General features: G+C 39.8%; 1 protein-coding gene across 1 annotated transcript in view; it reads right to left on the bottom strand.

The window, feature by feature from the left end:
- Positions 1 to 21035, bottom strand: part of RAB10 (RAB10, member RAS oncogene family) — a gene marked incomplete at both ends in the record, with an annotated part of 65417 nt that overhangs the window by 4561 nt on the left and 39821 nt on the right. The window contains one exon of the mRNA XM_084234663.1: positions 9694 to 9832. Coding sequence (XP_084090789.1) covers positions 9694 to 9832 — 139 coding nt within the window. The remainder of the gene's footprint in view (positions 1 to 9693; positions 9833 to 21035) is intronic.

Here is a 21035-nt window from a genome sequence, read left to right as displayed (position 1 = left end):
TATAAGCAAAAGATGTGAAACAGGATGTATGTCCAGGTTGGATCATGATCAGATATTATGCTATGGACACCTTAATTTAAAATTCAAGAAAGTCCTTAAAGTATCAAAAAGCTACCTTTTGAAGACACAGGAAGATCTCTTACAGACAAATCAGTTAAAACAAATGTTTGCTCCATCAAAATTCCAATTACTATTAAACAAATAGAACAATCCATCCCTAAAATTCATATGGAATCTCAAGGGACTCAGAAAAGACAAACTATCTGATTTCAAACCCAATACAAAGCCACAGTAATCAAAACAGCATGTTAGTGACATAAAGACAGACAAATAGAACAGAGAGCCCAGAAATAAATCCTTACATACAGAGTCAATTTCACCTTTTCAACAAATGGTGTTGTGAAAACCAGCACAAGGTATCAACATGCAAAAGAATGAAGCTGGGCTCTTACCTTATATAGTATTAAAACATGAACTCAGAAAAGGGGCGGAGCAACATGGCGGCGAGGAGACGCTGCGAGTAAGATCTCCCATTAAAAAAAGTTAATAGGGAGGAAAAGCGGCAGGTCCCAGTGAGAACTGGGACACGGAAGATAAACGGACTACTCCAGCAAACTGCCCGAAGAAGAAAGTGGCCATAAAAGAGGACGAGAAGGGAGGGAAGCGCAGAACCCTGCTCCCCTCCCCCGCCCACAGAGGCGGCACTCTCCGACCGGCAGAGACGAGGGAAACAGCAAACCAAAACGCCCAACAAGAAAAACGGATGCAGCAAGCGGGACTGTGAGTGGAAAGGAACTACTTCAGCCACCACACCCCGTGAACGGGAGCTGAGGCGAACCCTGCAGGATCCGCCGCGGAGGTGAGCTCCAGGCGCCATTGAAGAGAGCCCCGCCCCCAGGAGGAGACCAGCACCAGCACACAGCCCCCGCCGCCCGGTAAGCTTGCGCGAAAGCGGCGCTCGGATTCCAGCTGCCCAGGGCCGCCCGGTAAGCAAGCTGCGACCTAGGCTTGCGGGGAGACGGCGGAGGCCCTCCCTGAGTGAGCAGGAACAAGGCGCCCAGGCAGGGGAGCGGGATTCAAAAGGCGCCATTCCCGCGCCACTGATCTGGGCTACAGCCCGCGTCCTGGAACTGAGGGCTTTGGAACTGAGACCCGGGGCACGAAATTAGGGGCGTGGGTTCCCCACGACGGTGGGGCACAAGGCAGACACAGCACCCCAAAGCCGTTGAGGTGTACCCTACCATCCCCGCTCTGCTCCCTGTCCCACGGGGTGGAAAATCAGCTCCCCAAGGGCTCTAGGAGAGATCTCTGGTGCCACCTAGCGACTTGACCCCAGCACAGGCTACTGAAGGAGCTAGTGGCCAGCTGGGGAGTTAGCCCACACCGGGCCCCTTCTGAACAAGTAGTCTGAGCCCACAGGGAGAGCGAGCACCCACAGCCGGGGCAGACCAGGCGCGCAGAAGAGTGTGCCTGAGACCAGAAGCGCAGGGAGTGTGTCCCACATCACCATTTTAGAACAGGGACATTTCTTCAGTAAAGACTACCTGCAGAAGGCTTCCTCAGGAGCCAGAGGTGAGCGGGGGAAGTTCGCCCACGCCAGACCCCCTCTGGCCTGCAGTCCAAGCCCAGAGGGGAGCAGGAACCCACCACCGGGGCAGACCAGGCGCACAGGGGAGTGTGTCCCCACATCGGCATTTTAGAACAGGGACCTTTCTCCAGTAAAGGCTGCTTGAAACTGACAGATGACTCCTGGAAGAACCAGAGGGGAACAGAGAAGCCCACCCAAGATGCCGGCAAGTCCCAACAACACAGTGTCCCAACGCATACGGCAAATTAGAAAACAGACAGTAGGGAGGAGAAGAACCACACGCAACCTAGCAACTCTCCAGAGAAAAAGCACACCACAAAAAGAAAGCCAGCCCCCAGATTGCAACGACAATAACTTGGAAGAATTTCTGAGCCTTCCAGAAAGAGAATTTAAAATTGCCGTGATTAAAAAACTGACAGAAGTCATAAAGGAAAACAATGATAAGGGAAAAATAATCAACGATCAGAAGAATGCAATTGAGTCCCTAGAGAGGGAAAACAATGGTCAGAAGAAAGAAATTGAGTCCCTAAAGAGGGAAGTAAAAGAAATGCAGGAGATCAAAGAATTAATGGAAGAACTAAAGAATTCTGGGAAAAGCAATGAAAGCAGAATAGATGAAATGGAAGAATGAATAAGTAATCTTGAAGACACAGAAATAAAAAGAACCAAAACAGAAAAGGAAAGAGAAGTACGAAGGAAAAAGAACGAAGAAAGACTTCGGGAACTATCTGACTCCATGAGGAAAGGAAATATAAGAGTTATAGGAATACCAGAAGGAGAGGAGAGAGATGTAGGAACAGAGAAAATATTCAAAGAGATAATTGAAGAGAACTTCCCAAATGTGAAGAAGGAGCTGAAAATTGATATACAAGAAGCAAGAAGAACACCAAACTTCCACGACGAAAGGAAAAATACAGCAAGACACATAATAGTAAAGCTCCCAAGAATCCAGGACAAGGAAAAAATAATGAAGCTGGCAAGAGGGAAGAAACAGATAACATTCAAAGGAAAACCAATCAGGCTGACATCAGACTTCTCCGAAGAAACACTACGGGCAAGGAGAGAGTGGAGGGACATAGTCAACAGACTCCAAGAAAACAGATGCCAACCAAGAATACTCTATCCCGCAAAGCTCTCCTTCCTCTTTGAAGAAAGAATATGGACCTTCCCAGACAAACAGAAACTCCGGAATTTCATTGCAACTAAACCCCCACTCCAAAAAATACTACAAGGAGTCCTAAAGCCAGAACCTCAGAGGGACGAATAACAATGAAAGAAGGCCAAAAAAAAAAAAAGTTATTAAAAGAATAAATAAAATCAAAGGAAAGACAAACACAATGGCAAATACAGATGCTAACATATCAATATTAACTCTAAATGTAAATGGACTAAACTCTTCAATAAAAAGACACAGAGTTGCAGCCTGGATTAAGAAACAAAACCCAACCTTTTGCTGTCTCCAGGAAACACATTTAGCTACAAAAGATAAAAATAGGCTCAAAGTTAAAGGATGGAAAACAATCCTACAAGCAAATGGACCAAAAAAGAAAGCAGGAACAGCTATACTTATATCAGATAAAACAGATTTCAAACTCAAAAAGATAAAAAGAGACCCCAATGGTCACTACATTATGATCAAGGGGACAATACTTCAAGAAGAAATAACACTCATTAACATATACTCACCAAACGAAGGAGCACCAAAATATATCAGACAACTGTTGTCCTCTCTGAAAACAGACATCAGAGAAAACACATACGTAGTGGGAGACTTCAACACACCACTATCAACAATGGATAGATCAACAAGACAAAAAATAAGTAAAGAAACCAAAGCTCTAAATAAAGACCTAGAGCAATTGGGCTTAACAGACATCTATAGAACACTAAACCCCAAAAAAACGGAGTACACATTTTTCTCAAGCGCACACGGATCATTCTCCAGGATCGATCACATACTGGGGCACAAGACAAACATCAACAGATACACCAAGATTGAAATCATATCAACCATCTTTTCTGACCATGAAGGCATCAAACTAGAAATAAACCATAAAAAGAAGGCAAGGAACTTTCCTACCTCATGGAGATTAAAAACCACACTACTGGAAGACCATTGGACTAATGAGGAGATCAAAGAAGAAATTAAAAAATTTTTTGAATTGAACGACAAGGAGGACACCAATATCCTAAATGTATGGGATGCAGCAAAAGCAGTAATAAGAGGAAAATATATAGCAATAGAAGCTCACATCAAGAAACAAGAAAGAACGCAAAGAAACAACCTAATCTCGAAGCTCAAAGATCTAGAAAAAGAACAACAAAAAAACCCCAAAGCCAGTAGAAGAAAAGAAATAATAAAAACCAAAGCAGAAATAAATGAAATTGAAACTAAAAAAACAATCCAAAAGATCAATGAAACCAAGAGCTGGTTCTTTGAAAAAATCAATAAAATAGACAAACCCCTAGCCAGGCTCACAAAGGAAAAAAGGGAGAAAGCACAAATAAACAGGATCATCAATGAAAGAGGAGAAATCACAACGGACACAGCAGAAATCAAAAGAATAATCAGTAACTACTATGAACAGTTATATGGAAACAAGTTTAACAATCTAGAGGAGATGGACAAATTCCTACAACTCTACAATCACCCAAAGCTAGATAAAGAAGAAATAGAACACCTAAACAGACCAATTACAATTAGCGAAATTGAAATGGTAATCAAAAACCTTCCCAAAAACAAAAGCCCAGGACCTGATGGATTTACAAATGAATTCTACCAAACATTCAGAGACGAATTAGTGCCTATCCTTCACAAACTCTTCCAAAAAATTGAGAAGGAAGGGACAATACCAAACACGTTCTATGAAGCCAACATTACACTAATACCAAAACCGAACAAGGACAACACAAAAAAGGAAAACTACAGGCCAATCTCCCTAATGAACACTGATGCAAAAATCCTCAATAAAATTTTAGCTATCAGAATCCAACAATGTATCCATAAGATAATTCACCACGACCAAGTTGGATTCATTCCAGGGGCACAAGGATGGTTTAACATCCGAAAATCAATCAACGTTATCCAACACATCAACAAAAAGAAATATAAAAACCATATGATAATATCAATAGATGCTGAGAAAGCTTTCGACAAAGTGCAACACCCATTCATGATAAAAGCCCTTGAAATTCTTGGGATACAAGGAACATACCTCAACATCATAAAGGCCATCTATGACAAGCCAACAGCCAGTATCATTCTCAATGGTGAAAAGCTGAAAGCAATTCCATTAAGATCTGGAACAAGACAAGGATGTCCACTCTCACCATTGCTTTTCAATATAATACTGGAAGTCCTAGCCAGGGCAATAAGACAAGAGAAAGACATCCAAGGAATCCAAATAGGAAAAGAAGAAGTCAAACTGTCACTATTTGCAGACGATATGATATTATACATAGAGAACCCCAAAATCTCCACAGAAAAGCTAATTCAACTCATCAATCAGTTCAGTAAAGTGGCAGGATACAAAATCAACACGCAAAAGTCAGTAGCCTTCCTATACACAAACAATAAATCTGAAGAAGAAGAAATCAAAAAGACCATCCCTTTTGTTATTGAAACAAAAAAAATCAAATATTTGGGAATAAATCTAACAAAAGAGGTAAAGGACCTATACAAAGAAAACTATAAAACACTGTTAAAAGAAATAGAAGAAGACACAAAGAAATGGAGAGACATCCCCTGCTCATGGATTGGAAGAATAAACATTATTAAAATGGCCATCCTTCCAAAAGCAATATACAGATTCAATGCTATTCCAATCAAAATTTCAATGTCATTCTTCAAAGAAATAGAACAATTATTGATGAAATTCATATGGAATCACAAAAAACCCCGAATAGCCAAAGCTCTCCTGAAAAAAAAAGAAGGGAATGGAGGCATCAGACTCCCAGACTTCAAACTATACTACAAAGCCATAATCATCAAAACCGCATGGTATTGGAACAAGAACAGACATACAGACCAATGGAATCGAATAGAAAATCCAGAAATAAACCCACAGGTTTATGGTCAACTAATCTTTGACAAAGGAGCAAAGACTATGCATTGGAGCAAAGAAAGTTTGTTCAATAAATGGTGCTGGGAAAACTGGGTCGCTACATGCAAAAGAATGAAGCTTGACCACCACCTCACACCATACACAAAAATCAACTCAAAATGGATTAAAGAACTAGACATAAGACCTGAAACCATAAAATATATAGAAGGAAATATAGGCGAAACACTACGTGATTTGCACATCAAAGACATCTTTACAGACACATCACCCAAAGCAGTGATAGTGAAGGCAAAGATAAACAGCTGGGACTATATCAAATTAAAGAGCTTTTGCACAGCAAAAGAGACAATAACAAAAACAAAGAGAAACCCCACCAACTGGGAGAACATCTTTGCACCCAACACTAATGATAAAGGACTGATCACAAAAATCTGCAAAGAGCTGATGAGACTCAACAACAACAAAGAAAATAATCCAGTCAAAAAATGGGCAGAAGAGCTTAAAAGAAACTTCTCTGAAGAGGAAACGCAAATGGCCAACAGGCATATGAAAAAATGTTCAACATCACTTGTCATCAGGGAAATGCAAATCAAAACTACCATGAGATACCATCTTACACCAGTGAGAATGGCACATATTAAAAAAACTAGCAACAACAAATGTTGGCGAGGGTGTGGAGAAAAAGGAACTCTTCTGCACTGTTGGTGGGAGTGCAAACTGGTCCAACCACTGTGGAAAGCTGTGTGGAGATTTCTGGACCTACTAAACATAGAGCTTCCATATGACCCAGCAATTCCACTCCTAGGTATTTACCCAAAGGACACAGAAACATCAATTCCTAAGAACACCTGCACCCCTATGTTTATAGCAGCACTGTTTACAATAGCTAAGCTTTGGAAACAACCCAAATGCCCAAAAATAGATGACTGGATCAAGAAGATGTGGTACATATATACCATGGAATATTACTCAGCATTCAAAAAAGATAAACACATGCAATTTGCTGCAACATGGATGGCGCTGGAAGGGATCATGCTCAGCGAAATAAGCCAAAAAGAAAAAGAAAAATACCGGATGGTCTCACTCATAGCAGGAATCTAGAAAACTTAAATAAGGGACCAGGAAAATGAATAACTATAAGAAAGTGAAAATCAAAATCAACAAAAAACTATGAACCAGAGACACTTTTAGGGGGGCGGGGGCGGGAGGGGAGGGATTGGGGTCAGAATGGGGGGCTGCAATTGTATGGGGAATATAACAATAAAATTTATAAAAAAAAAAAAATAAAACATGAACTCAAAAATACATAAAAGACACAAATTAAACCTAAAACTATAAAACTCTTAGAAGAAAACATATGGCAAAAGCTTTATGACACTGAATTTGAAAATGGTTCAAATTTTTATTTTGATGCACAATTCAATTTAAATGAACTTTTTTTAAAGCTTCATTTTTATGTATACAAGAACTGGGGTGTAGGCAAGAGGTGCAAGGGAGTGGTGCTAAGAGGATTCACCAGAGACAGAGTGGGGAGCAGAATAGGAGGATCTTCTGAAATACACTGCTGAGGGGAGAAGCAGGAGAGACAGGAGAAGTCTGCTGCACCACGTGGGTTAGTCCCCTGGCCAGGGATCAAACTCATGCCACAGTGGCTGGCGACAGCTTGATAGTGCTGAGACTTTAATCTCTGTGCCACCAGGGAGGCCCCATTAATGAACTTTTAAATCAATTGAATTTTATGGAAAATGAAACAGTAAATAAATTAGACCCATATTAAAATTAAGTCAAGTGTCCAAACTTAAGGATATTAAATCACAAATAAAATTCATTTTCCAAGTCTTTTTATGAGGTTGAAAATGGTGTCTTGATCAACAGTATATATAAGCATCAAAATAAACAAATTATACTTAAACAAAACTTAAGACATTTATGCCAAAGGAACTATTGTGTTCACTTTGGCAGCACATACACTAAAATTCAGTTACAGGAGATTATCATGACCCCTGTGCAAGGATGAAATGTAAATTTGTGAAGAGTTCTATATTTTGAGATTATGTTAAAGCAAAATAATGCACACAGAGAAAGGCAAACACCAGATGATTTCGCTTTAACAGTGAAACAAACCTAAGAAATCTGACTGCAGAACTGAGGCTACAAGAAGGGGAGTTTGGGAGCTGGTAGTAAAGGGAAACAGGTGCCCAATGGGACTATGGCTGAAGATTATGGGTGCTTTGATGGTAGGTGTGGTGTAGCAACATACACCTGAAGAGATGCGAATCTGTAACTACACATCATATACAGTGTTGTAAACCAATGTTGTTACTTCAATAAAAAATAATACAATTAAAAAAAAGACATTTAAAAAAGTCACTAGCAAAAGAATGAAAAGGCAACCATGGAATGGGAAAATAGTCACGTATCACGTAGCATTGGTCTAGCTCACCTTTCCCTGAATATCCCGAAGTCAGGATATGATTTGTCTTAAATTTAAAATTCATCACAGTCCGTCCACCAGCCCATCCTTAGCAAGATTACTTCTACTCATCTCTTCAGTTCTCATCTTAAACTGTGATTTCCCCCCCTCTCTCAGATTTTTTTTTTTTTTTTTTTTTTTTTTTTTTAGTTTTCATACTAATAGAGGGCCGGTACTTTCTAACCCTTAAGAAAAGATAGGGGATGATTTACTTGGTTCTTGCTGTATGCCCATCTTCCAAGAAAGTGTCTACCTTAAAGCAGGAGCTTCCTGTATACTGGAGGACTGATATGACAGTCATGACTCAAGCCTTATAGAGCAATAGTTTCCGGCAGCAGTGCAAGATTGTTTGGTTCTATGTTTTCAAGTGGTATTTTCTTCCATTATCATTTTATAATTCACATAGTCTGAACAGTATGGAGGGAACTGCTTTCCCTATGCCTTCCTCATACTCATATACACATGCTGGGCAGGCATGTGGACTACAGAAAACAGTACTAAGAAATCTTCCAGTTCATGAACACAGGATGTCTTTCCAGTTACTTAGATCTTGAATTTATTTCAAAAATATTTTAATGGTTTTCAGTGCATAAGGCTTGTACTTCTTTGGTAAATTTTTCTTTTCTTTTTCTCTTTTGGATGCGATTGTAGACAGAATTATATCCTTCATTTCATCTTTGCATTGTTCACTGTTAAAAGTATAGAAATACAACTGATTTCTATATTTGAACTTATTTGTAAGTGCAAATCATTTTATTTTTTGGTATTTATGTGTATGGATTCCTTAGGATTTTCTAGAGAGATAGTTTTACTTTCCAGTCTGAGTGTCCCCCTACTTTGCCTAATTGCCCTAGCCAGAATATCTAGTACAATGTTGAACAGTGGTGGTCAGAGTAGGCATTCTTATCAGCTATGGAATTTTCATAGCTGTCCTTTGTTAGGCTGAGCGAATTCTACTCCCAGTTTGTTGAGTGTTTTTTATCATTGAAGATGTGGGATTTTGTCAAATATTTTAACTGTCTGTTGAGATATTTGTGTTTTTTGTCTTTTATTAATACAACGTACTACATTGATTTCCTACACTGAAACACCCTTTGCATTTCTAGGTAATTTCCTCTTGATCACGACATATAATCCTTTTGAAAGTGTTTTTGGATCAAATCAGGTTCTTTTCATTTAAATAAAGTTTAAATTTCTACAACAGAGTGAAAAGTAGGCCAAGCCAATCTCTCACATGTTAGAAAACCAGGTATTCTTTACCAGACAAAACCAACACACAGTTATTTGGGTTTTGCCCCATGGCTGGCACAGACTTTTTTCCCTGAGTAATAGGAATATCCTGTTATTCACAAGAGACCTCTTTCTACCTATATCAGTTTATACTAATGAGTGACTCAACACAGGGTCAACACAGAGCTCTTCACATTGGAACTAGTCATCAGAAAAAACACGTAATTTGGGGGTGGGAATTTTCAGGCCATAAAGGGAAGGGGCATCCTAAATATCAGATGGAATATTCTTACCAACCAAGCACACAACCATGTTTAGGAAGGATTTTCAGGTCTTACCTCATCTATGTTTCTCAGCCATTTGCTGATGTTTTCAAAACTTTTACCATTGGTGATGTCATATACTAGCATGATACCCATTGCTCCTCTGTAGTAGGAGGTTGTGATGGTATGAAACCGCTCCTGACCAGCTGTATCCCTGAAATAAACAACAAATAATTTGTAGTAAGCATTTTGATATCACTATATTCTAGATAAAGGGCAAAACAATAGAATAATTTCATAACAGATACAGAAATTAAAATCTACTATATGCCACAAAGCAAAACAGAACTAGCACTCATTTAATTTTTAAATTGTAAATAATTATGGTTATTCATAAACATTTATTTTATTTATTTTTTCTTTTTAAGATTTATTTATGCATACAAGATTTATTTATGCATACAGGCTAAAGGTGCAGAGGTGAGAGGATTCCCAGAGACGGGGGATGGGGGGGGCAGAACATATGGATCTACTGAAATACACCGCTGAGGGGAGCAGCCGGGGAGACAGGAGAGGTCTGCTGCGCCATGTGGGTCACCTCCCTGGCTGGGGATCAAACTCATACTGCAGTGGCTGTCGACAGCTTCATGGTACTGCAATCTAACCCCTGGTGCCACCAGGGAGGCTCATAAACATTTATTTATTTATTTTTTAAAGACTTATTTCTACAAGAACCAGGGTATAGGCCAGATGAGCGGAGGGTGAGAGGATTCACCAGAGACAAAGCAGGGAACAGAACAGGCAGACTGATGAAATACACTGCTGAGGGGAGCAGCGGGTGAGACAGGAGAGGTCTGCCGTGCCAAGTGGGACCCTCGCCGGCTGGCCGGGATTGAACTGGTGCTGCAGAGGCTTCTGACAGCCTCACAGCGCTGCGTTCAACTGCCTGTGCCACCAGGGGAGGCCCATAAACGTTTTTCTTAAAATCTTTTTGTAATTAAAAAAAAAAGATGAAAACCTGGAAGGGAAAACAGTAGAAAGTAACACATAAAACTCCTGAATTTATTTAAAAATGAACACCAGCAAGTGTGATAAAAATTCTCGGAATTATATTTTATTTGGTGATCTAGTTCTATAATATAATACAAAAGCATGGAAATTTTCAGAACATTAGTATGGCCACATTTGCCTATAAATTGTGAAAAATTCACTTGTAGATAACAAATATGTACATGGTAGATTTTTTTAATTATTACTTTAAAAGCCTTCAAAGTCAAAGATTTAAGAAAAATATTTTGCTCTTATTATCCAGTCTCATTTGCCTCACCAATTTCTTCTTTTTATGGATTATTCTCATCAGTACACATAAATATTTTAATATCCCCCAGCTTTTCTACAAAAGGAAAATTAAAACAGAAACCCTAACAACGCTGTTGAAACTAACATTGCATTTCTCTGTTCCTCTTCCCAGCAAACTTCCCCACTTTCATTTTAAAATAATTATAGCTTCACTGGGAAATTACAAAAAAAAAAATGTAAGGAGTTATCCTCTGTACCCTTCACCCAGTTTTCCCCAAAGATAGCATTTTACAGTATAGTATAAAAGTAAAATCAGGAAATTGACACTGGTACAATGTACAAGCCTTATTTAGAGTTCATTTTTTTAAACAGGGGTTCATTTGTTGTGTGTATGTGTAGTTTTCTGTGATTTTGTCATATATCTATGTAAATACACGTGTGACATATATATATGTGTGTATATATATATATATATATATATATAAAATCACCACAAACAAGACTGTTACATCATTTTTCCATCCCTACATTCCCTAAACCCTGGTTAATAATCTGATTTCCATTTCTATAATTTTGTCATTTCTAAAATGTCCTATAAATGGAATAATGCGATCAGCAATGTTTTAACATTTTTTTTAAAAAAGATTTATTTATGCACACAAGAGCTGGGGTACAGGCCAGACACAGGGGTGCGTGCGTGCGTGTGTGTGTGTGTGTGTGTGTGTATGTGAGAGAGAGAGAGAGAGAGAGAGAGAGAGAGAGAGAGAGAATCCACCAGAGACACAGCGGGAAACAGAACAGGCAGACTGACTGAAACACACTGCTGAGGGAAGCAGCGGGCAAGACAGGAGAGGTATGCCTCGCCATGTGGGTTTCTCTGTAGCTGGCCAGGGACTGAACTCGTGCTGCAGAGCCTGTGGATTGCTTCATACTGCAGTGCTGAACCTCTTGCACCACCAGGGAGGCCTAAAAAAAATTTTTTTTTTTTAAAGATTTATTTATTTCTACAAGAACCAGGGTACAGGCCCGATGTGTGGGAGGGTGAGAGGATTAATCAAAGACAGAGCCGAGAACAGAACAGGCAGACTGACAAAATCTACCGCTGAGGGAAGCAGCAGGTGAGACAGGAGAGTTCTGTTGTGCCATGTGGGCATCTCCGCAGCCTGCAGGGATTGAACCAGCACTACAGAAGCTGCGGACAGCTTCACAGCGCTGTGCTCAACTGCCTGCGCCACTAGGGAGGCCCTAAAATGTTTTTTACCCACCTTTTTCAGCATAATTAATGTACCTGAGATTCACCCAAATTTTTGCATGCCATAAAGTCTGTCTTATTTTATTGCCAAGTAACATTTCATAGTTTGGATGGGTCACAGTATGTTTAATCACCCATGGAAGGAAATCTGTGTTGAAGTTTCCAGTTTTGGGTTATGACAAAAATGTTACCATGAATGTACATACAAGTTTTTGTGTGGACATAAGTTCTCATTTCCCTGGGATGAATACCCAGGAATGTTACTGCTGGGCCATACGATAAATATATCTTTAACTTTATTAAAAAACCGCCAAACTCCCGAATAGTTATACCACTTTACAGTCCCACTAGCAATTTATGAGAGATCCAGTTTCTCTGTATCTTCAGCATTAGGAGCTGTCATTTGTTATCTCAGTCCTTCTAGCAGAGCATGTAGTACCTTTTTGTTATTTTAATTTGCATTTCTCTGTTGCTAATTACGGATATTTATAACATTCTCTTGACAGGGTCCTTTGTAAAACAAATTTTTAATTTTGTTTAAATTCAGGGCCTCCCTGGTGGCGCAAGGGCTTCAGCACTGCACTGTGAAGCAATCCACAGGCAATGCAGCACAAGTTTGATCCCTAGCCGGCCAGGGAGAAACCCACATGGCGCAGCAGACCTCTCCTGTCTCGCCCACTGCTTCCCTCAGCAGTGTATTTCGGTCAGTCTGCCTGTTCTGTTCCCCACTCTGTCTCTGGTGGATCCTCTCATCCCCCTGAGTCTTTGCCCTGTACCCCAGCTCTTGCATGCATAAATAAATCTTAAAAAAAACAAATTCAATTCATTGATTTTCTAATCTTTTATGGACTGTGATTTTATGTTGTGTAAAAACTCTTGACCTATCTCAGTTCTCAAAGATTTTCTCCTGTGTTTTCTTGTAAAAGTATCATGGTTTTACATTTTATATTTAAAACGATGATAACTGACTTAATTTCAGTATAAGGTGTAAATTTTAAGTAGGTTCATGTTTCTGCTTATGGATATACATTTCTTTTTGTTTGTTTGTTTTTTTATAAGATTTATTTATTTATACAAGCACTGGGTACAGTCAGAAGTGCGGGAGGGTGAGAGAATTCACCAGAGCCAGAGCAGGGAGCAGAGCAGGCAGAAGGACTGAAGTACACTGCTGAGGGGAGCAGCGGGCAGCAGGAGAGGTCTGCGCACCATGTGGGACCGTTCTCCGGTGGCCAGGGAGCAGCCAGGGGTCGAACCGGCGCTGCAGAGGCTGCGGACAGCTTCGCAACCCAGCACTCAACCGCTGCGCCACCGGGGAGGCCCTGATACACATTTCTTATCTAGCACCACTTGCTGCAAAAGTTGAGGAAAATAGTCTTTCTAAAATGAATTGCCTTTGAACCTCTGTCAACTATCAGCAGGTATGGTTCAATCTATTTTAGATTTTTTATTTGCACCTAATGACTTATGTGTGGCGTACCCCCAATACCATACAGTCTCAATTATTATAGCTAAACAGTCTTAAAGCCTCTCAAGTAGGCTCATTCCTGTCACTTAAAATTTTTTGGTCAGTTGTTTTAGCTACTCTAGTCTTCTATATAATGTTTAGGATTAAGCTTCCCTATACCAACAAACATTCTCTCCAGCTTCTTTAAGAGTCATTTCTAGATTCTGTTTCCCTATATTCATTTCCCAACCAATTCTAATCTATTACTACTATTCTACCAAAATGCTCTTCTTCAAAAGTTTCCAAAACATAATTGTCAAATCCAAAGGTTAGTTCCATTTCTTACATCTTTATTATCCAGCAGGATTCCACAGTAGGCTGCTTTCTCTTCTTGAAACATTTTATTCTCGTGACTTTTCAGATACACATTTCTGCTCTTCATTCCTTATCACTTGGCTGCTCAATTTCACTACCCTTTTTTTTTTTTTAAAGATTTTATTTAGGGCCTCCCCGGTGGCACAGCGGTTCAGCGCTGGGTTGCGAAGCTGCGCGCAGCCTCTGCAGCACCAGTTCGATCCCCGGCTGCTCCCCGGCCACCGGAGGAGGGTCCCACATGGCGCGCAGACCTCTCCTGCCGCCCGCTGCTCCCCTCAGCAGTGTACTTCGGTCCTTCTGCCTGCTCTGCTCCCCGCTCTGGCTCTGGTGAGTTCTCTCACCCTTCCGCGATTCTGACTGTACCCAGTGCATGTATAAACAAAACAAACAAACAAATTAAAAAAAAAAAAAAAAAAACATGCCCCTATTAAAAAAAAAAAGTTTAAAAAAAAATAAAAAATAAAGATTTTGTTTATTTATGCATGCAAGAACTGGAGTACATGCCAGAGGTTTGAGGGTTGAGAGGATTCACTAGAGACAGAGTAGGGAACAGAACAGGCAGATGGACTGAAATATACTGCTGAGGGGTGCAGCAGGCGAGACAGGAGAGGTCTGCTACTAGTCCATGTGGGTAGCTCCGTGGCCGGCCAGAGATGAAACTTGTGCTGCAGTGGCTGCCGATAGCTTCATAGTGCTGTGCTTAACCCCTTGGCCACGAGGGAGGCCCATTAGACATACATAAGTAGCCATTCTCTACACAGTAGCCAAAGTGAGATTCTTTAAGTAAAATTTTCCTGGAAACTTCTAGTAGCTTCAATAGAGGAATATGCTTTTTGACAAATGAAGCCATAACAAGTGAATAACCCCATGCAAAAGAACAAAGCTGAACTCCTACCTTGTACCATATAAAGAAAATTAATTCAAAATGGGTCTAAGACCTCAATGTAAGGGTTATAAACAGAAAGCTCTTAGGGAAAACATGATCTCAGATTTGGCACCTGTTTCTTAGATGACCAAAAGCACAAGCAGCAAAAGAAAAAGTCTAGATGAACTATGGAAGAATAGAAATATGGGTGCTTCAATGGACACTACCAAGAAAACAGAAAGATAACCCACAGAATAGAATCTCTGCAAATCATGTATGTAAGGACTTGTGTATATAGAGCATATGAAGAACTTTTACAACTCAAGAATAAAGGATAAATGACACAATTTTTAAATAGGCAAAGGACCTCTGCACATTTGTCAAAAAAAGATACACAAATGGCAAATAAGCACATGAGAGAATACTCAATATCATTGTCATTAGGAATCTGCATATCAAAACCAACTGATACACTAATTCATATTACATTAGGATGGCTATAACCAGAAAAACAAAAATGTTAAACATATATAATTGTATGATCCAGCAATTAATTCCACTCAGTTATATAACCAAGAGAAATGAAAACATTTCTCCACACAAGCATGTACACATGAATCCTCATTAAACTGTTATTCATAATAGTTAAAAAATAGAGACAACCTAAATGTCCATTAACACAATGGATGGATAAATAAAATGTGGTATGTGCATAAATGGAATATTATTCAGCCATAGAAAAGAACAGAGTCTGATACATGCTACAATGTGGGTAAAACTTGATTAATTTTGTTAAGTGAAAGAAACCAAACGCAAAAGATCTCATTTATTCATTCTATACATATGTATTGGGCAAATACTATATGCCACACACTATTCTATAACAAAAGCTCCTCCCTTAATGTTTATATTCTATTGGGGGCAGACAACAAACAAACAATAAATAAAATGTATTAGACAGTGAAAGTGCCAGGGAGACAAAAAGTAAAGAGACCAGGGGCTATTGATGTTGCAGAAGGTACAAAACAAATAAAATTTTAAACAGGGTGGTAAGGGAAGGAGTCATTGAGAAAGTGAAGAAAATAAAGTGAGCTATAAAAATAACTGGATGAAAGTCATCCAAAAAGAGGGACAAACAAATGCAAAGGTCTAGGCATGGTCTAGAAATAGTAAGGAGTTACTGCAGTTGGAATGGAGCCAGTGAAGGTAGGCTGGTACGAGATCACAAAGATTGGGGGCAGGCAGGATACACATACAGATTGTGTGGGATCTCATAGGTCTCTGCAAGGACTTCAGTTACTTTCTCCAAGTGAGACAGGAAGGCTACTAGACGGTTTTATAAAAAGACATTATTTAACCTGGGCTTAAGAAGAATCAGTCTGTTGACTATGTTGAAAATAGGTGCGTGCATAAAAACAAAGTCAGAAAGTAATGCAATACTAACCCACAAAACTAGGAAAACAAACACCATTAAAGAAAATTTTGTGACTGATCCAAACACTATGGAAAGCTGTGTGGAGATTCCTCGACCTACTAAAGACAGAGCTTCCATATGATCCAGCAATTCCACTCCTGGATATTTACCCAAAGGACACAGAAACATTAATTCCAAAGGGCACCTGCACCCCTATGTTTATAGCAGCACTATTTACAATAGCTAAGCTTTGGAAACAACCCAAATGCCCAAAAATAGATGACTGGGTCAAGAAGATGTGGTACATATACACCATGGAATATTACTCAGCATTCAAAAAAGATAAACTCATGCAATTTGCAGCAACATGGATGGCGCTGGAAGGGATCATGCTCAGCAAAATAAGCCAGAAAGAAAAAGAAAAATACCAGATGGTCTCACTCATAGCAGGAATCTAGAAAACCTAAGTAACGGACCAGGAAAAAGAATAACTATAAGAAAGAAAAAATCAAAATCAACAAACAACTATGAACCAGAGACACACTACTGGGGAGGGGCGGAGAAAAGAGGGATTGGGGTCAAAATAAGGGGGATGCAATTGTATGGGGAATATAAAAATTAAAAAAAAACATTTAAAAAAAAGAAATTTTTGTGAGACAAGCTATATATTCTTACAGGCTACAACCTTAAATCAAGTTAAACCACTAAAAATACACACATGGATACATGTACACAGATATTTGTATTTATATACTTATGTTTGTAGGTCATAATTTTTATCTCCATTAGCTTTAATATTATGTCAACTTATTAAGAACCATTATAAGCAGCAGCTTATGTTATGTTATAATCTCCCCCCTTAATTTCTGAACAGGGATTATTTTGGGTAGCCCTTTCTATCTGGTCCTTTTTTTGCTTTGCCGCCAAGTAGTTTACAGGTAGATTTTATAAATTAAGCATTGTAAATGAGTTGTCTATTAAAGACAGTATCTTACAGCTTCTATTTTTTTCAGTTTCAATTTCTTATTATGTCTTTTATTAATCTTGTCTATTCAGGTCCTACAAGGTGACTTAAATCAGGTGTAATTATAAACGCTTTCATTTAAAAATTTCTCTTAGGGCCTCCCCTAGTGGCGCAGCGGTTAAGCACTGGGCTGCGAAGCTGCCAAAAGCTTCTGCAGCGCCAGTTCGATCCCCGGCCGCCGGCGAGGGTCCCACATGGTGCACAGACCTCTCCTACCTCCTGCTGCTCCCCTCAGCAGTGTACTTCGTCAGTCTGCCTGTTCTGCTCCCTGCTCTGGCTCCGGTGAATTCTCTCACCTCCCACGCTTCTGACTGTACCCAGCGCTTGTATAAATAAATCTTTTTTAAAAAAAAATTTCTCTTATACTTGGTAATGGGCATGGTGAGAAAATGCAATCTTGGAACCTATAGTGGTGTAAGCTAGTATTGCCTCAATTTAAAACACACACATTGCTACACATTAAAAGAAACTGTCCCATCATAGTAGAAATAGCCTCGTTCTCTTCTGAACTAATAAAAAGTGCAAATAGCAAATAATTCTATCAGCTCAGAGAGCTAAAACCCAGGTTGCAAATGTACTTATTCAAGGTAAGTGTTCTAGTAGTACCTATCAGCTGTAGGTAGGAGGGATATCAAATTTTCATTTCATTTCCTCCTCCACCCCCCGAGTTTGAAGATGTCCATGGCTTTCTATTTTGGGTGGAGAAAACTTAACAGATATTTGTTCCTTTAAAAAAAAAAAAAAGATTTGTATTTATTTATGCACAAAAGAACAGGGGTACAGGCCAGAGGTGTGGGGGAGCAGTGAGAGGATTCACCAGAGACAGAGTGGGAGAAGAACAGGCAAGACTACTGAAATACACTGCTGAGGGGAGCAGCAGGCAGGACAGGAGAGGTCTGCCACACCATGTGGGTCAGCTCCCTGGCTAGGAATCGAACTCGTGCTGCAGTGGCTGCTAACAGCTTCATAGTGCTGAGTTAACCCCTTGCACCACCAGGGAGGCCCAACAGACATTTATTTAGCACAACCTTATGAAATATGTAAGTATAACTTGCTAAGAAGCATTTTTATACTTCTAGTCCATGCTAAGGACTAAATCATGAACTGCTTTCCACTGTATTTCTTGCGGGCCTCCCTGGTGGCGCAAGAGGTTAAGCACCACACTATGAAGCAATCCACAGCCTCTGCAGCAAGTGTGATCCCCAGCCAGCCAGGGAGCAACCCACATGGCATAGCAGACCTCACCTGTCTCGCCCGCTGCTCCCCTCAGCAGTGTATTTCAGTCAATCTGCCTGTTCTGTTCTCCACTGTCTCTGGTGGATCCTCTCACCCTCCTCCCTCCCTGACCACCCCCCATCTCTGGCCTGTGCCTCAGCTCTTGTATGCATAAATGAATAAATATTTAAAAAATAAATAAAATATTTCTTGCAATCACTGGGTGCATCATTTTAAACTCTGTCATAAGTAATGACAATTAGGGAGAAAATCTTCCACGGATTCCACTGTGAACACCATCCCAATAATGGCTAGCTATTATATGCTTTCTTTTTCCCTATTCATTCACATTACAATTAGTAAATTATATATATATATACTTACTTCAGTGTCAAATCTGAGTAAATTCTCCAAAAAAGAAACACTGCAAAATAAACTTAGACAAATCTAAATCAACAGTACTTACGGAGGCCTCCCTGGTGGCACAAGGGGTTAAGCACCGCACTATGAAGCAATCCACAGCCTCAGTAAGCAACCCTCATGGAGAAGCAGACCGCTCCTGTCTCGCCTGCTGCTCCCCTCAGGAGTGTGTTTCAGTCAGTCTGCCTGTTCTGTTCCCCACTCTGTCTCTGGTGAGCCCTCTCCCAGATCTCTGGCCTGTACCCCAGCTCTTGTATGCATAAATAAATAAATCTTTTTTTTTTTTTTAAAAAAAAACAGTACTCAGAAAGGACGCTTTATGTTATAATGAAGCCTCCTTTACATTATAGTAATATAATGAATTGCTATAAGAGTGTGAGTTATAAGAAATATATGTATGTTGGTCATTCAGATGACTGAAATATATTTCTCATATATATTTGGTCTCTATTCATAGTTCCTGGCTTACAGCTCCCAAAACCTTGGAATTTCCTAAGTGTAGAAAGTGACAAGGGTGTGTCTTGTTATATTAATGAGGTGACTTTTTGGGACACTGCTGAAGATGGGAAATGCCATTCCCACCCCTGAACTCTAGGCAGGGAAGAGGAACTGGAGATTGAGCTCATTTGCCAGTGGTCAGAAATTTAATTGTGACTAGGTAATGAAGCCTCTCTAAAAGCCAATGAGAGGGATCTTCAAAAGCTTCCAGATGAAGATGAAGATTTGGGGGGAATGTCATGCTTAGAAAAAGCTTGGAAGCTCTGTCCCTCTTCCCCATACCTTGTCCTATGTGTCTCTTCCATCTCGCTGTTTCTAAGTTACATCGTTTATAATAAATTGCTGGTCTAGTGAGTAAACTGCTTTCCCGAGTTCTGTGGGCCACTCCAGCCAATTCATAGACAGTTGGTCAAAAGCGCAGGTAACAGCTTCTAAAGTGGAGGATAGTCTTTGGGCAACTGAGCGCTCAAATAGTGAAATCGGGACACTATTTCCGGGTAGTGTAAGAATTGAGCTGAACGGAGCTGAATTCTCAGACACTCTGTTAGTGTCTTAAGAATTGCTTTTGGCGTGGGGAAGCTTCTATACACTCACATTGGAATTGGGTCTGGGAATCCCAGGCAAATACCAGTATATAAGAAAGGTAATCTCTGTATCTGTTCAGAATAAGTTTCTGTTTTGATCCATGGTATACTATTTTTTTTAAGCTTTCTATATTCTATTTTCATTTGCATGTTTTAAATATGATTGCATCCACCCCACAAGATGATCTGTGTAAGTACCGAGTACTAACCGACGGCGCCACTGGAGCTCCTCCACAAAATGATCTGATTCCTTGATCTCAAATTTATTCCTTTCCTACATCCTGCCTGGATCCCTATTATTCCAGCTCCTACAAACTGTTAAGGTAATTCAAACCTGGAATAGAATCCATTCCTCACCATCTCTAGGCTAACTGGTGACACTTTGCCCAGAATTAAAAATAACCACAGTTTAAAAGTACATATATATAGCCACAGCTTAGCTTATTCATCCAATTATTTTTAGGTTTGCATACACATATACCCAGGTCTAAAGACAGCAGGTTCACTCAAATAAGCAAAAGCAAATGTTAAATATCTAAAAGAGCAATTAAACAGTCTATATCTACAATGTCTTTATATCATGCAAATACAGGATTTTAAGCCTGTTTTCAAAGCCACTCACTTGGTCTCCCTCGCTGATTACAATTGTCTTCTCAGTCTACCCAGTATGATCAAATTGCTGAACAATGACGGTAAAACTTTTTCTTACATAAAATAATAGATACACAGCTAGGAGAATGTTGTGAAATCCTAGTTTTTCTGACTTAAAAATAGCTCATTTCCTTAATTGTTGATACCACACATGGGGTCAAGGAACTGTGTACTCTGTGCTACTATGACAGTTATTTTTAGTCTGGACACTGACAGCACTGGAACAGGCCAGAGACAACATCAATCTGCTCTGCAAGGCAGTCCTTAAATTTCGTAACTCTGTATTTTTGGCAATATAATGAAGTTATTCCTTACTTTATAAATTAAGACATCAAATTTCTCACATTAAGAACATACCACAAAACTTTCAACAAGA

This window comes from Talpa europaea (assembly GCF_964194135.1).
Source record: "Talpa europaea genome assembly, chromosome: 6".
Lineage (NCBI taxonomy): Eukaryota > Metazoa > Chordata > Mammalia > Eulipotyphla > Talpidae > Talpa > Talpa europaea.
The sequence above is the reverse complement of the archived record's forward strand: the minus strand, read 5'-3'. Positions and strand labels throughout refer to the sequence as shown.